Raw genomic sequence first — 14,857 nt, 5'->3', positions numbered from 1 at the left:
TTTGCATCCTTTTTTTTAAAAAAGTTATTATTGGGGACGCCTGGGTGGCTCAGTCGGTTAAGTGTCCGACTTTGGCTCAGGTCATGATCTCGGCAGTCTGTGAGTTCGAGCCCCACATCGGGCTCTGTGCTGACAGCTCAGAGCCTGGAGCCTGTTTCAGATTCTGTGTCTCCCTCTCTCTCTCACCCTCCCCTGCTCATGCTCTGTCTCTCTCTGTCTCAAAAATAAATAAAACATTAAAAAAAATAAAAAAAAGTTATTATTATTATTATTATTATTATTATTATGTTTTAAAGTTTATTTATTTTGAGAGAGAGCAGGAGGGGCAGAGAGAGAGGGAAAGAGAAGAGAATCCCAAGCAGGCTCTGTACTGTCAGCACAGAGCCCGACACGGCACTCAAACTCAACAAACCACTAGATGGTGACCTGAGCCAAACCCAAGAGTCAGGTGCTTAACAGACTGAGCCACCCAGGCGCTCCGCCATTTTGTATCCTTCTGTAGCGGCCCCTTCGTACTCCTCTTCATTCCCATTAGAGAGACCAGGCTCTGCAGGAAGGTGAATATTTCATTCCTCTCCTTTCAGGACTTCATTCCTCATGAAGTTTACTAGTCCTGTCCTTCTTCCCGAAGGCCTAAAACTCCCCTTTATTGTTTCTTCTGAAGGACACCATGCTGTAGGTGCTGGGCAGTGATAGAAGCAGGCTGCAGGAGAGGGAAGAAAATAAAAAATGGGAAAGTTCTAAATCTCATCCACATTGTCAGGTCTTTAACTTTTCCATCAGTGGTCTGATTTCTGTCAGACTCCTTACACGTTTGCCTCACAGGCTACTGCTTGGAAACTTATTTTCATTTCACATGTGCAATCTAACACCTCTCTCTCTCTCTCTCTCTCTCTCTCTCTCTCTCTCTCTTTCTCGCTCTTTCTCTTTCTGGCACATGCTTATTAATATAGAGAAAATATTCAAATAATGATGGAATAACCCTTAAAATATTTCTTTTTCTTAAACTATTATAAAGAAATTTCTCAGTAATGTCTTCAGATTTCTTGATGCTCTTAACATTTGCTTGCTTTACTTATTTATACTGGGAATGGTCTCACTTTATATATAACTAAATTTGTTAGAAGGTAGTTTATTGAAAGAAAGAGAAAGATTAGTTTAATTTACCTTTGAAATTAAAAGAGAGTGGTGCCCAGGTGGCCCAGTCAGCCCCTAAAAGTCAGCCAACTTTGGCTCAGGTCATGACCTTGCGATTCATGGTTTCCAGCCCCGTGTCGGGCTCTGTGCTGACAGCTCAGAGCCTGGAGCCTGCTTCGGATTCTGTGTCTCCCTCTCTCTCTCTGCTCCTCCCCTGCTCACACTCTGTCTGTCTCTCTCTCAAATAAATAAATGTTTAAAAAAATTGAAAAAAAAAAAGAAATTAAAGAAGAAATGAGATGGCCCACTTATACTATACTACTTGGCAATCACTCATCAGTCCCTTGTCCTACTCCCATATACGCGTAATGTTTCATCTAAGTTCTCTGGAGGCAAACAATTTTTGTTAAATACTGAAATGTTTATTTTGGACAGCGTATTAATTTCAGGTCAGACATAAACCTGAACAGTTTGTTGAATTATTTTTGTGTATTGTATAGATAAGGCTCTCATATGCGAAATGTGTGTATTTTTGGACAAATTTTAAAATATTTGAAAGATTATTTTCCTCATTTTAACTAGTATAAAAATTTAAATTGTTTTATCTGGTTTTATATAACAAAGATTTACTCATAAAATCATTTCTGTTAAGCCAAGTGACTTGGTTGCTGCACGAACACTATTACATCATCCTTCTCAGAGAATGCATCCTGACTGGCAACAACTTCCTCTTTGACCTAAGTTACAGGGCCACATTACAGCAAAACCCAAAATCTGCACACTGCAGAAAACGTGAAAAAGTAGAGACCACATTAATTACCCATGCCATCCTAATTATTTATTCTGAAAGTCTGTTAAAGCAGAAAACAGAACTTCTGAGGGTGGTGATTTGCCCGGGGCTGCCGATCAAGATCCGTGCCAGGCTTGGACATGACGGTCACAGAAAAGCAAAGAACCCCACAAGCCCTAACTGCGTCCGCACCTCACAGACGCCCTTTTGGAATGATTGCTGGGGACTGGAAGAGAGCGCATGACGACGTTGGTGGATAGCTTTGTAAAAGTTATAGGAGAGTGTGTATATTCCTGCATTTCCAAAAAATCAGCTAACTGTGGTATTTCCGAGTGCCTGAAGGTGATGTAATTACATGTCCTTCTCTTTGGAGTCTTTGAAGAAAAGTAGATGGAGTAGGCTGTCCTTTGGCGTGTTCTTATTCCTCCCCGAGAAGTGGTCAGTTGAGGATGATTAAAAGGCTTTGCTTGCATTTCAATGGATGCGCTACAGTTCTCAAATGCTAATGTGCTCATTATTGAAAAGCAGAACAAAATGTACCGTGAAAGTAAATTAAAAGGGTATTAAGGCTAGTTCTTTACACTGGCATTTATTCATTTGTTTTACAAGATTTGTTACAGCTTCCATATGCCATGCCTTAAAGTAAGCTGCTTATATATGTTTCTTCACTTTTTCTCTTTCAGCCAAAGAAAAGCTAAAAGAAATAATTTGATTTCCTCTGACTGATTATTTTTCATCTTGTGGCTGGCAATAATTTAATCATTGTATTTGGATGTAGAAACTACCATAAGAATATCAAATGTATCTCCCCTTTCTCTACTCTGCTTCTCCCCTGCTCTCCCTCTACACAGACCTAGTGAGTTATCTATTGCTGTGTGAATAATAATGTCACAGACTTAGTGGCTTAAAAACCACACATATTTATCATCTAAAGGTTTCTTGTGGATTAGCTCATGGCTTAAGCGGGTCCCCCGGAAGCCTGCAATCAAAGTATCAGTCAGGGCCGGGTGTTCACCCGGAGGCTCAACTGGGGACAAGTCTGCTTCTAAACTCACATGCTTGTTGGCAGATTCAGTTCCTAGAGGCTATAGGACTGAGGGCTTCAAGTTGCTCATTGGCTGGAGGCCGGAGGCTGCCCTCGGCTCTGAGAGGCCACTACATTCCTCGTCCATGCGGGCTTCCCCAGCATGGCTGCTTACTTCCTCAAAGCCAGCAAGGGAGTGAGAGAGTTCAGCAAGATCAGTGCTGCAACCAGCATATATGATCATGTACACACAATCACATACATTCTCTCACCTTTGCCGTATTTTATTGGTTAGAAACAAGTGAAGATACCTTGCACGCTCAAGAGGAAAGGAATACAAGGGCATGAATACCAGGAGGCAGAAATCACGGGGGCCATCTGGAGTCTGTCCACCACACCTGTTGAATCTGAGTAGGCTTGTTCTCTATGGTGTTTGCTTTATTTACCCCATGTAGGGGGAAGTCTTTCGGTATTGAATTGACTTTAGTCTGTAAAAGAACATTTACCGATACACCATCCTGTCCTCAAAAAGGCCATAATAGGGGAGACAGCATATAATCGTCAGAGATCTAACTTCACAGGGGATAAGCCTTTAAAAAATTAGCTTTGAGGTATAATTGATATACCATGAACTGCACATATTTAAAATGCGTGGTTTGATTAGTTATGACCTATACCTGTGAAACCATCACCCCAATCAAGGTGACAAACATTTCTTTCCTCCCCAGGACAGGAGTTTCCTCATGTCCCTCTTTAATCTATCCTCTCTCCACCCCCTTTCTCAGGCAGCCACACATCTGCTTTTTGCCACTTCTGACAAAGAAGCTAAGGCACTTTTCTAGAATTTTATGTAAATGGAATCCTGTAATGATTCTCTTTTGTGTCTGGCTTCTTTCTATCCACATGATAATGTTGACATTCATCCACCACACTGCGTATCAACAGTTCCTTTCTCTTCATTGTTGAAGTTCGCACATGCCAAAATGGCCTTATCCATTCAGCTGTTGATGGACATTGGAGTTGTTTTCAGTTTCTGGCTATTACAAAATAAAGCTGCCTCGAACGTTCACGTACAAGTCTTTGCGTGGACGTATGTTTTCATTTGTCTTCTATAAATACCTAGGCGAGGAATGGCTAGGTCATATGGTAGATGTCTGTTAAACATTTTGAGAAATTACCAGATTGTTTTCCAAAGTTACTCTGTCGTACATCCCCACCAGCATTGCATGGGAGTTGCATTCATTAATAGTCGGTGTGGTCAGTCGTAGTTTTTGGCATTTTGCTGGGTGCGTAGTGGTATCTCACTGTGATTTAATTTACATTTCTCAGCAACTAATGATTTTGAGTATCTTTTAAATGGCTTATTTGCCATCAATATCTTCGGCCATACGTCTCTTCAAATCTTTGCTCATTTAAAAAAGATTGAGTTATTCTTGTTATTCTTGAGTGGTGACAGTTCTTCATATATTTTGAACAAATAACAGATGTTTTCTTCCAGTCTTTGGGTTGTTTTTCCATTTTCATAACAGTGTCTTTTAAGGTGTAAAAGGTTTTAATTTTGATGAAGTCCAGCACATCATTTTTTTCTTTCATATTTGTGTGTTTTGTGTCCTATATAAAAATATTTGTGTAACCCAAGGTCACTAAGATGTGCTTCTGTTTTATTCTAGAAATGTTGTCGTTTTAGCTTTTACACTTGGGTCTGTTTTCCACTTAGAGTTAATTTTTGTAATGCAGCATGGTGTAAGAGTTGAGGTTTGTATATTTGGATGTCCAATAGGATCGGCACCATTACTGGAAAGATTTTTTCATGATTGAATTACCTTGTTGTTTTTTTTTTCTAAACTCAATTGACCATATATATATATTATATATATATAATTATAACCCATATATATAATATATATATGGGTTAATTTCTGGACTGATCAATATGTCTGTATTTAAGTACTGTAGCTTCATAATAAGTGTTAAAATGAGATAGTGTCAATCTTCCAACCTTGTTCTTTTTCAAAATTATTTTCACCATTTTAGGTCTTTTGCTTTAATATATAAATTTTAGAGTCAGTTTGCCAATTTATATGAGAATGCTTGATAGCATTTTCATTGTGATTGTGTTGAATGTAAGTATCAATTCTGGGAGAATTGACAACAATATTGAGACATTTAACCCATAAGAATGATATATCTATCCATTTAAGCCTTCTTTAATTTCTCTAGACATTATTTTGTAATTTCTTGTGTACAGGTTTTTTTATAACTCTTTACTCAAATTTATCACTAAGTAGTTCACATTTTTTGATACCATAATAAATGATATATATTTTTAAACTATATATTCTGATCATTTGTTGCTGGTATATAGAAAAAAAATTGATTTTGTACGTTGACTTCATAGACTGCAACCGTGTTCATTACACTGATTAGTTCTGGTATCTTTTTTAAAGATTTCTTGGGATTTTTCTACATAAATGATCATGTCATTTATAAAAGAAGATGATTTTATCCCCATCTCCAATCTATTTGCCTTTTACTTCTTCCCCTTTTCTCCTTTACTGTACTAAGACCTTCATTATAACTTTGAAGAATACTGTTGGGACCATAGTTCCCCATCATAGAGAGACTTGTTCTTCATCATTGTCTCATCATTGTTTTTCATCATTGTTTATGATATTAGCTGTAGGATTTTGGTTGATGCCCTTTATCAAATTGAGAAAGTTTTCTTCTGTTCTTACTTTGATGAGAATTTTTTATCATGAGTGGATATAGAATTTGTCAAATGATTTTCTGTCTCCATTGAGACAATCATGGTTTTCCTTCTTTATTTAATGATGAATTACAGTGATAATTTTCAAGGCTAAATGACCTTGCTTTCCTGAGATAAACTTCACTTGGTTATATTATCCTTCTTATTTACTGTTGGATTTGAATTGTTAAAATTTTTGTTAGGAATTTTTGCATCTATGTTCATGAGGTAGACTGGTCCATGTTTTTCTCCCAGTGCCTTGGCTAGTTTTCATATGTGGTAATGCTGCTCTCATGTTCCCTCTGCTCGTGTTTCCTGAGTTTGTGGAGATTTAGTATTATTTTTTCCTTAACTGTTTGTTGAATTTACCAGTAGGCCATCAAAGTTTTTTCCTTGTAGAAAGGTTTTTAAGTATAAATTGAATTGTTTTAATAGACATAAAGCTGTTCCTGTTATTCATCTCCTTTTGAGTGAGCTTTGGTAGATTGTGTCTTCTAAGGGATTTTTTTTCATATTCTCCAAGTTGTCAAATTGACTAGCATACCATTGTCAGCATTCCTCTATTCTTTCAATATCTGTACTATCTGTATGTCACCTCTGTCATGTCTGATATTAATTTGTGTCTTTTTTTCATGATTAATCTACACAGAGATTTATCCATTTCATTGAGCTATTCAAATAATTAGCTTTTGATTTCATTATTTTTTCTTTTGTTTTATATCTTAATTATTTCTGTTCCTTATTTTAATTTTTCTTTTTTAATTTTATTTATTTATTTAATATAATTTATTGCCATGTTGGCTAACATACACTGTATACAGTGTGCTTTTGGTTTTGAGGGTAGATTCCTGTGGTTCATTGCTTACATACAACACCCAGGGCTCATCCCAACAAGTGCTCTCCTCAATTTACCCTCTCCCACCATCAACCCTCAATTTGTTCTCTGTATTTAAGAGTCTCTTATGGTTTGCCTCCCTCTCTGTAACTCTTTTTTTCCTCTTCCCTTCCCCCATGGTCTTCAGTTAAGTTAATTTTTCTTAAATTGGACTTAATTTGCTCATTTTCAAATTTAAGGTAGAAACTTGGGTCATTGATTTTAAACCTTTATGCTTTCATAATATATGTGTTTACTGCTATGAAATTCCTCTAATCACCACCTGAGCTACCTCCTACAAATTTAGGTTATTGTGTTAATGTTAATTCAGCTTAAAATATTTTCAGTCTTCTGCCCTGCTACCAGTCTCCCTCCTGAGCATCTGATGGAGGTCCATGGAAAAGAGCTTTTGAGTGGATTTGAACTCTTCCTTTGTGTCTGGGACTCCTAGGTATTCCAAACTGGCATGAAAACCCATACTTCACCTTTAAGAATTTGTTTAAAAATGTAACTCGGGGCACTTGGGTGGCTCAGTCGGTTAAGTGTCCAACTCTTGATTTTGGCTCAGGTCATGATCTCGTGGATGGTGAGATCGAGCCCTGCATCCCTGTCAGCACAGAGCCTGCTTGGGATTCACTCTCTCCTCTCTCTGCCTCTCTCTCTCTCTCTCTCTCAAAATAAATGAGTAAACATTTTTTAAAAATGTTAACTGATTTCTTATTACCTGTTGGTATGGCGACCACCGCTTTCTCCTGTGTTCTGTCAAAGGTTAAACAAATCATATATCCATCTCTCCCTGGAGGGGCTTGTCACTCTGGAATTCGGTTTACCTGGTTCCTGTGTGATTTCGGTTCCCTGATGGCCTCAAGGAAAGTCGTGAATTTAGATTACCTGACTTTGTCCTTATTGTTAGAATAGGAACCATGTTCTCTTTGGAAGCAAAATATTTGTTAATCATACTTTAGAAACAGCTTGTTTTTCTGCCCAGGACCCCAGCTGGAAAGGCAATTTGGGATGCTGAAACTTAGTCACTTCCAAAATGTCATAACTATTTCATCAGACACACTTCCTTCAGGTCATACAGTGAACTATTTCTACAAGAACACTAGAGTTAAGAGTCCATTTCATAAGATTATTTTCTTTGTGATACCCCTCAGATGGAACTTTATCCTACACTGCTGAAAGGACTTTTGAGTGGGCAGGCACGCAAACAGATATCAGTACTGGCTTTCTCATATAAACAGTGACGCAGCACCAGGGTTGGGAAGGCCATCCAATGGTATGTGGTCAGTATGGCTACCAGCTGACTGGTTCTAGCATCACGAACAAGCCATCTGCTGGTTATCTTGGAACATTTCCGGTGCTGGCGATTGCATCATTTTTCAGGGTAGCCCATTTTATCTTTTGTTAGTTTTGACAGTTATATAGTTCTTTCCTTTGAACCCGGACTTTGCTTTCTCTAGTCCATTCTTAGTTACCTGCTTCTGACTCTTTAATTTAATGGGATGTAGCCTCGCATCTCCACATGTTAGTCAATAAATATGAGCGGTGACCTTTCAAAAGTTTGCATCCTCTTTTCTTGATTCTGTTCTGCTCTTGCTTCAAATACAATCTCTGACCAACCATGATCCCTCACTAAAGTAACCCCAATTTTGAGCCCACCTCTAGTTTTCTGGGGGAAAAAAAATATATTGCTATTCAGACTTCCCAGCTTTTAAGTCTTAGCATTTCCTAATGGTTTGCTGTTTGGATTTGTGTTCTGGGTCTCTGTGCCGTGTTGTCTTGGTAAAGAAATCTTGCCCTAGTTCCAGACCCTTTTAAGCCAAACTGCATGGTCATTTGTCAGTGGTCCTCAAGAGTAGAGAGGTATATCCTTCACTCTCTTCCAAACATGTTAATGCATTCAACTTAGAGTCCCTTCAGATGCTTAAAGGAAGCTTTATATGCATTCTAGGTCATCTTTTTTTTTGGGCTACACCCTAGTATCTTCTCCTGTGCTTCCTATGGGAAGTTTAACAAAAAAGGGAATATGTTGATTCAACCACAGGTAGGCACCCAAATTGTTATATTTCCAAATTGGTTTTTCTACTCTGCTTCCTAAATTTGTGTTGGATGAGAATTCTAATTATTACAAACTCAATACATTATAAACCCTGTTATCTTCACATTAAAAAATTTTTTTGGAAAAAGATACACATGCACATAGCTCAAAGTATTAAATAGTTCTGCAAAGTTAGTTTAAAAAAAAAAAAAGAGCAGCCTTTAAGTTACCCCTTTTCTCCCTCCCCAGGAGCAATCTCTTACCACCACACTTAGCTAATTATTTTGGTATTTGCCCAATGTTTCTAACTAACATGCCGATACACTAATATTTTGATGTTTAAAAAAAGGGACCCTGAGAGCTCCCCTGCCCAGCATTTGAGGATTTTCCTTTCTTATCTTTTTCTATTGCGGGGACACCTCTATTTCTTGCATGCTTTCTCCCTTTTCCCGAGTTTGCGCTTCTGATTGATCCTACCCTTGGACAGCTTCTCGAGAAGGGGTACGTGAGGATGTCTGAAATGTCTTCATTTCACTCCAACATGTAAGCCATAGTTTCGCTGAGTGTAAACTATCAGTTTTCCTTAGAATGTGGAAGGCATTTTGCATCGCCTTAAAAAAAAAAAAAAAAAAAAACTTTTACTTTTGAAATGATTTTAAATTGGCGGAAGAGTTACAAAGATGGTACAGAGGTCCTGAACGCCCTTCACCTGGCCTCTCCTGTTGTTCACATTGCACATCATGACATGATAACGTGTCAGCGCTTAAGAAATTAACGTTGGCACACTGCGATTAACTCACCTGCAGACTTTAGTCGTATTTCACCCGTTTTTCCACCAACGTCCTTTGTTCCAGGATTAAATCCAAGATACCAGATTGAAATGAGTTCTCGTGTGTCCTTGGTCTTCTCCAAACTGTGACAGTCGTTCAGTTTCCTTATTTTTAATAATTTTGATGCTTTTAAAGAGTACTGGCCAATATTTTTCTAGACTGTCCCTCCATGGGTTTGTCTGATGTTTTCTCCTGTTAAAACTTGGATTATGGATTTGGGGGAATAATATCGCAGCGGTGAAAGGGCCCTTCTCATCGCACCTTGTCAGGGGGGTGCATGACATCAACCTGACCTATTACTAGTGATGTTAACTTTGATCACTTGGTTTAAGGCGATACCTGCTAGGTTTCCTCCATGAGCTTACTGTTTTTCCCTTTCCATTAAGCAGGTTGCTAAGTCCAGGTCATGCTCGAAGGGAGGGGGATTGATCTTCACCTCCTCGAGAGAGGAATATCACACCATTTGCAGGCATGAGTTAAAACCACCACAATAATGAATAAATATTTCGGGGGAGATATTTTGAGGCTACGCAAGTATTCTTTTTCTTCCCTAAAGGTTTACGCAGTAATGTTAACATTCAACGGTTAGTCTCCCCATCGCTTTTTAACCTCCAGTGTCCCTGTCAAGAAATCTACAACCATCCTAACTCCTGATCCTCAGAATTAGACTTTTCCAGTCAGGGAGGTGGCAGAATCTCTCCCTTCTTTTCTGTGTTCTGAAGTTTCATAAAAATATTTGCCAAGAGACTATTTGTTTCACTGGGGAGTGACGATATTTGCCTTCAAAGGAAAAGTACGTGTCGGGTGCTGTTGTCGTGAGGCAGGAACATGGGACTTGTTTTTCTTTATCATCTATTTTGAATTCTTTTTTCCTTTCTCCCAATGCAGGGCTTACCACCCAAAAGATGGAAGGCAGAAGTTACCCACCTGAGCTGCCCGGAGCCCACAGTGTTTGCTTTCTCACCTCTGGCTCCACGTTGGAGCTCTTTGAGGGAGATGTGGATACCAAGCTTTGAACAGTCCAAGAAAGAAGCCCAGGCACTAAGGTGGCTGGTTGACAGGAATAAAAATTTTTCAGCTCAAGAGTTTTGGGCCCTCGTGTTCAAGGACTAATTTCTACCAGTATCACAGCGCTATAGACTAGGGGGTTCTCTTGTGCTTTATTTTCTAGGTTGCCTTAACACTCGAATACAGTCGCTACTTTGTTGACTGTCCTTCAGGATAAGAATTAATTGCTGTAGTTCTCATAATGAGCCCTCTCAGCTAATGGATATGAATTACCCTTAGGGGTCACCTCTGTATTTTTTATACTAAAAAAGTGAATATGTCGTATGGACACTGGTCACCTTCAGTTTCCACGTCTGGACGGATGTACCTGCTGCCTTTTGTGGACGTCCAGCTAATGCGGAGTGAGTGCTTTCCTCGCCGCAAGCGAGGCGGAGGGTGGAGCTGTGGATTCTTGACACTCACCTCACTGTCTGCGGTTTATTGGTATTTGGCAAGCCCGGTGTCCTGATGCTAAGCATGAACATGAAATGCATTAGAACTTGGCAATGAGAGATTCCATCTGTTGGTTTCCAGGGATGTAAGTGAGTAATAAAAGCTGTGTGAATTTTATCGGCTGTTTACTCTCAAGTCAGAAGAACATACGCATGCCTGCCTTCTCCTTACTCTCACTACCTCTCTTTTCTTCTTTCCACCTTGCCCTGCCTCCTTCCCCGCTCGCCTCCCTAACTGGAATGTCTTAGGAAGACCTGCCTTCTCCTCGTGTATTTTGAACGGTGAGATGTTCTCAATTGTCTCTCACTCTGCAGAGCAGAATAATAATCATATGATCCAAGCGGTACACCCTGTTCGTTTCCATCAGCGTGAGAGTGGAAGTGAATGCCCCCAGGAACCCCAGATGTGTTGAAGGTGATTTGTTTTTTCTTAGGATGATACAATAGTGGGCAGCCCCACTGGTTTGTAAATGTCCCTTGTCATTTCTGATCCCGTCACAGAGAAGGTTCAGCTCTCCTGGTGGGATCATCCACTAGAGCTCCATGAAAGACCAGGAGAAAACACTGGCTCACATTTTCTTCCCGTGTGATGGTGGGGAGGCTTTTAGAGGATACTATAGCCCGTTGCCACCCAACGTGTCATGGCTTTGGTGCTCTTTATTGTGGAAAGGCCCAAGCCACAGAGGACAGTAAGAGTCCCTGACACTCATGTCCCCAGTGTGGCACACGGGCAAAACTTAGGGTGGCTCCCATGGTACCAGCTCCCCTTTATCCCAAGCCAGTGCCTTTACATGCCAGCCGTGAACAGGCTCTTCCATACGTAGTGCTCTAAGTGCGGCCTGAACCAATACATTCTAAGAAAGGTCACATTGCTATTTGGGAGAAGGTGTCTATGACTGGGTCCCTCTCCATCCCAGCGCGGCCATGAGCTGAATATGATTTGGTACAAATCTCTTCCCTCCTTGGGCCTTAGTTTTTGTCCCTAAAAAAGAAGCGATTGGGCTGGTCACTGAAGTTCTTTTCTGTGTCACGTTCTTTGTTTATCAAAATGAAGGCGTTTAGATTTGAAGATGTTTTCACTAAGGCAGTAACAAACCATTTGGAGCCTCTGCATGGTTTTAAAGGGAAGAATGCTCTTTGGAGGAAGAAGCATCCTCTGTGGGTAGTGTTAAGGATAGAAAGTAGTTTATCTCTGCCATCTTTTCTGATAATATCCAAAGGGAAAGTCTTGGAAAGGGCAATTGTTTGTTAAAGGACCAGATTTTAAATTGTATATTAAATGAGTTTTGTTGTTGCTGTACTCTTCAAAGAAAGCCCAGGATGTGATTGGTGCCTCTGGGGAGTTATTACCAGAGAGCTTCAGTTCTCCATAAATGCCTTCAACTAATGCCCAGTGTTCATATGCTGCACGTATGTTTTAAAGCTCAACATTGCGTGTAGTTTTGTTCTATCTTGTTTCTTCATCAAGACTCCATAGATAAAAGTCTCCCTAAACTTTTCAGAAATATGTAGCCCTCAACAAATTTAGCGAAATGAATAATTGACCATTTAGCATGGTCTAAACATTTTGCGGAGGAAGGGGTCTGAGGAGAGGGAACTCCATGGGATTGAAAGTGAGGTGTGTTTCGAAGAAAATAAATTAGGAGTTCTTTGGGACTCTTTGAATACCCATAGATTTGAGACTTTATTGTTGTTGTTTGTTTAGCATATGTGTCGTGCGTGATAATTGCTGTCGTGGAGTGAGAGGCGTGTCCCCACTGTAGCAGGATTCTCATCTGCAAGTGGGGAGCTGTGCGTTTTTGAGGTCCATGCAGGCCCCCTCAGTACCATTCTATCTGTCGATCCTATCAGACCACACCCTTCTCTTTACCTGAGTGTCTCCATTTTGAACTACGATTAAGAAAGAGTCCTGTCTCACAGGGCTGCTGTGAAGGGCTCTGTGCAGTGCAGTATTCTGTTCAGTGCATCAATACATTTTGTTTGGTTTGTTCTCAAAGACTGTTTTTCAAAGTGATATGACAAGATGGATAGAAACCTTTTCAGAAACGTTGAAAAGAAGGCTTACCAATGCAAGTCAATAGTCTTCAGAATCTTCGTGTGGAAAGGTATCTTTGATCTTTGATCATGTAGCAAATATAAAATTTCAGAACCCGAACGCCGACTGGCTTATTTGTTGCTGTTAAGGACTAGATTCTGGTGACTAGAACATCAGTTGAGATTATTACCGTTATCAGTAACAGATTGAACACACACAGTGTTCTAGGCACTACTCAGAAGTGAAAGACAAGCAAAAATGAGCATCATTCCTTCTGAGTCACACGTTGTATATTACATGTAGAACAATCTAGTATCTACAGAACACTACCTGAATCCAAGCACAGTGCCGGCCTGAACTTGAGATGCCCAGTGTAATACTGTGCATCTAAGAAAGTCATTAGTGTGCTCATAATTCCTGCTAAAGAGGACAAGGCATTAGGGGAATCCGATGTAGAGTTAATTTTCAGTGAATGATGTTGATTATCTAAAGCAACATGGGTACAGTTCTGCATGAATGACATATGTCTTCCTTGGAATCATCAAGATACAGGTTGTGGAAGTTCACAGGCTGACAATAATGGTGGTTAGTTTATGTTTCAAGTGGCTTTGCAATCCTGAATATCCTAGGAAGAACTTTCTTACCCTTCTTTAGGGAATTTCCTTTTTTTGTTTTCCCTTTTGTTGTTGTCATTAGTGATACTGCCTTTCCTGCATAATTCTAACATCAACATCTATCTTTATTTTCTTCCGATTACAGAAATTAAAATGCCTGAAAAACTTGGGATATAGAATTGCGAGCTGTGACTCTAGAATAAGAAAACCGGTTTTAGTCCCCACTCTCCAGTACCCCATCTGTATTACCTTGGCCGAGTTATTTGGCCTTCTGAGCTTCAGTTTGCTCACTGGGAAAGCTTATTACAGGCCAGCCTCTCTGTGAGCTTGTTGCGAAGGGTAAGTGAGCCAGAATTCGTCTTCACTTCACAAATGCTCGCTGTCGTTTTTACAGCTGTGTGTGGCCATCAGCCTTTGCGAAGACCTTGACTGAGATTCGTGCAGAACACAGGCATTGGTAATGATAGTGTCAGCAGTGGTACCCTTCTGTTTGTCATTTAGTTATTTGGGACGCATGGATTGTTAGGAGACAGGCATTGTGTTCGGCACCTCAGCAGATGTGAATTAGGCACGGGAGAGCGGTGTGAAGGGGTCTGGGTAGGGACCGAGAGGAATGCTCAAATTGTACTGTCTCTCCCCTCCATGGGATTTCTGATGGAGTTTTATACAACGCTCCTAAAAGCATAATGGGAATAGAACAAACTCTTTAGGGTAGCTGTGCCAACCCAACGAAACCCAGTGCAGGGGCGCCTGGGTGGCTCAGTCGGTTGAGTGTCTGACTTTGGCTCAGGTCATGACCTCACGGGTTCGTGAGTTCGAGCCCTGCGTCGGGCTCTCTGCTGTCAACGCAGAGCCTACTTCAGATCCTCTGTCTCCCTTGTCTGTGACCCTCCCGGCTCGTGCTCTCCCTCTCTCTCTCAAAAATAAACAAACATTAAAAAATATATTTAAACCCAGTGCAATGATGTCTGGCAAAAGCCTTTCAATTTTGCAGTTCTCAGTCTTGAGGGGAGCCTGTTCAATGTGCCCATACCAAGAGAGGAGGGAAAGGTGACCAGGTCTGGAAGTTCTGCCTCTCTTACTTATTAACTGAAAAACAAACAAACAAACAAAAACAAAACAAAAAACAAGAAAGAGGAGGAACCTGCTCAGGACTTCTGAGAGACAAGCCCTGTTTTGTTCGTCGAATGTTACTGATGCGAGAATATGAGTGCAAAGCACTGTTTAGTCACAGGAACCTCTCTTGCTAATAGATTTGGCCCATCAA

The 14,857-nt window shown here is 40.2% G+C and overlaps 1 protein-coding gene across 3 annotated transcripts in view; it reads left to right on the top strand.

Annotated features, from left to right (window-relative positions):
* Positions 1 to 14,857, top strand: part of FUT10 (fucosyltransferase 10) — an 87,723-nt gene that overhangs the window by 68,987 nt on the left and 3,879 nt on the right. The window contains exons 5-6 of one of the 3 annotated variants that reach the window (XR_006596425.1): positions 10,331 to 11,027; positions 11,257 to 13,929. Coding sequence is in view for 2 of the 3 variants with exons in the window: in XM_003984668.6 (XP_003984717.2) it covers positions 10,331 to 10,555 (225 nt within the window). In the remaining variant the exon portion in view is untranslated. Of the gene's footprint in view, positions 1 to 10,330; positions 11,060 to 11,256; positions 13,930 to 14,857 lie in introns of those variants that run through there. The other 2 variants (XM_003984668.6, XM_045055351.1) reach the window with 2 other exon arrangements.

Source organism: Felis catus, chromosome B1 (assembly GCF_018350175.1).
Source record: "Felis catus isolate Fca126 chromosome B1, F.catus_Fca126_mat1.0, whole genome shotgun sequence".
Lineage (NCBI taxonomy): Eukaryota > Metazoa > Chordata > Mammalia > Carnivora > Felidae > Felis > Felis catus.
This window is presented reverse-complemented; position numbering and strand designations above follow the sequence as displayed.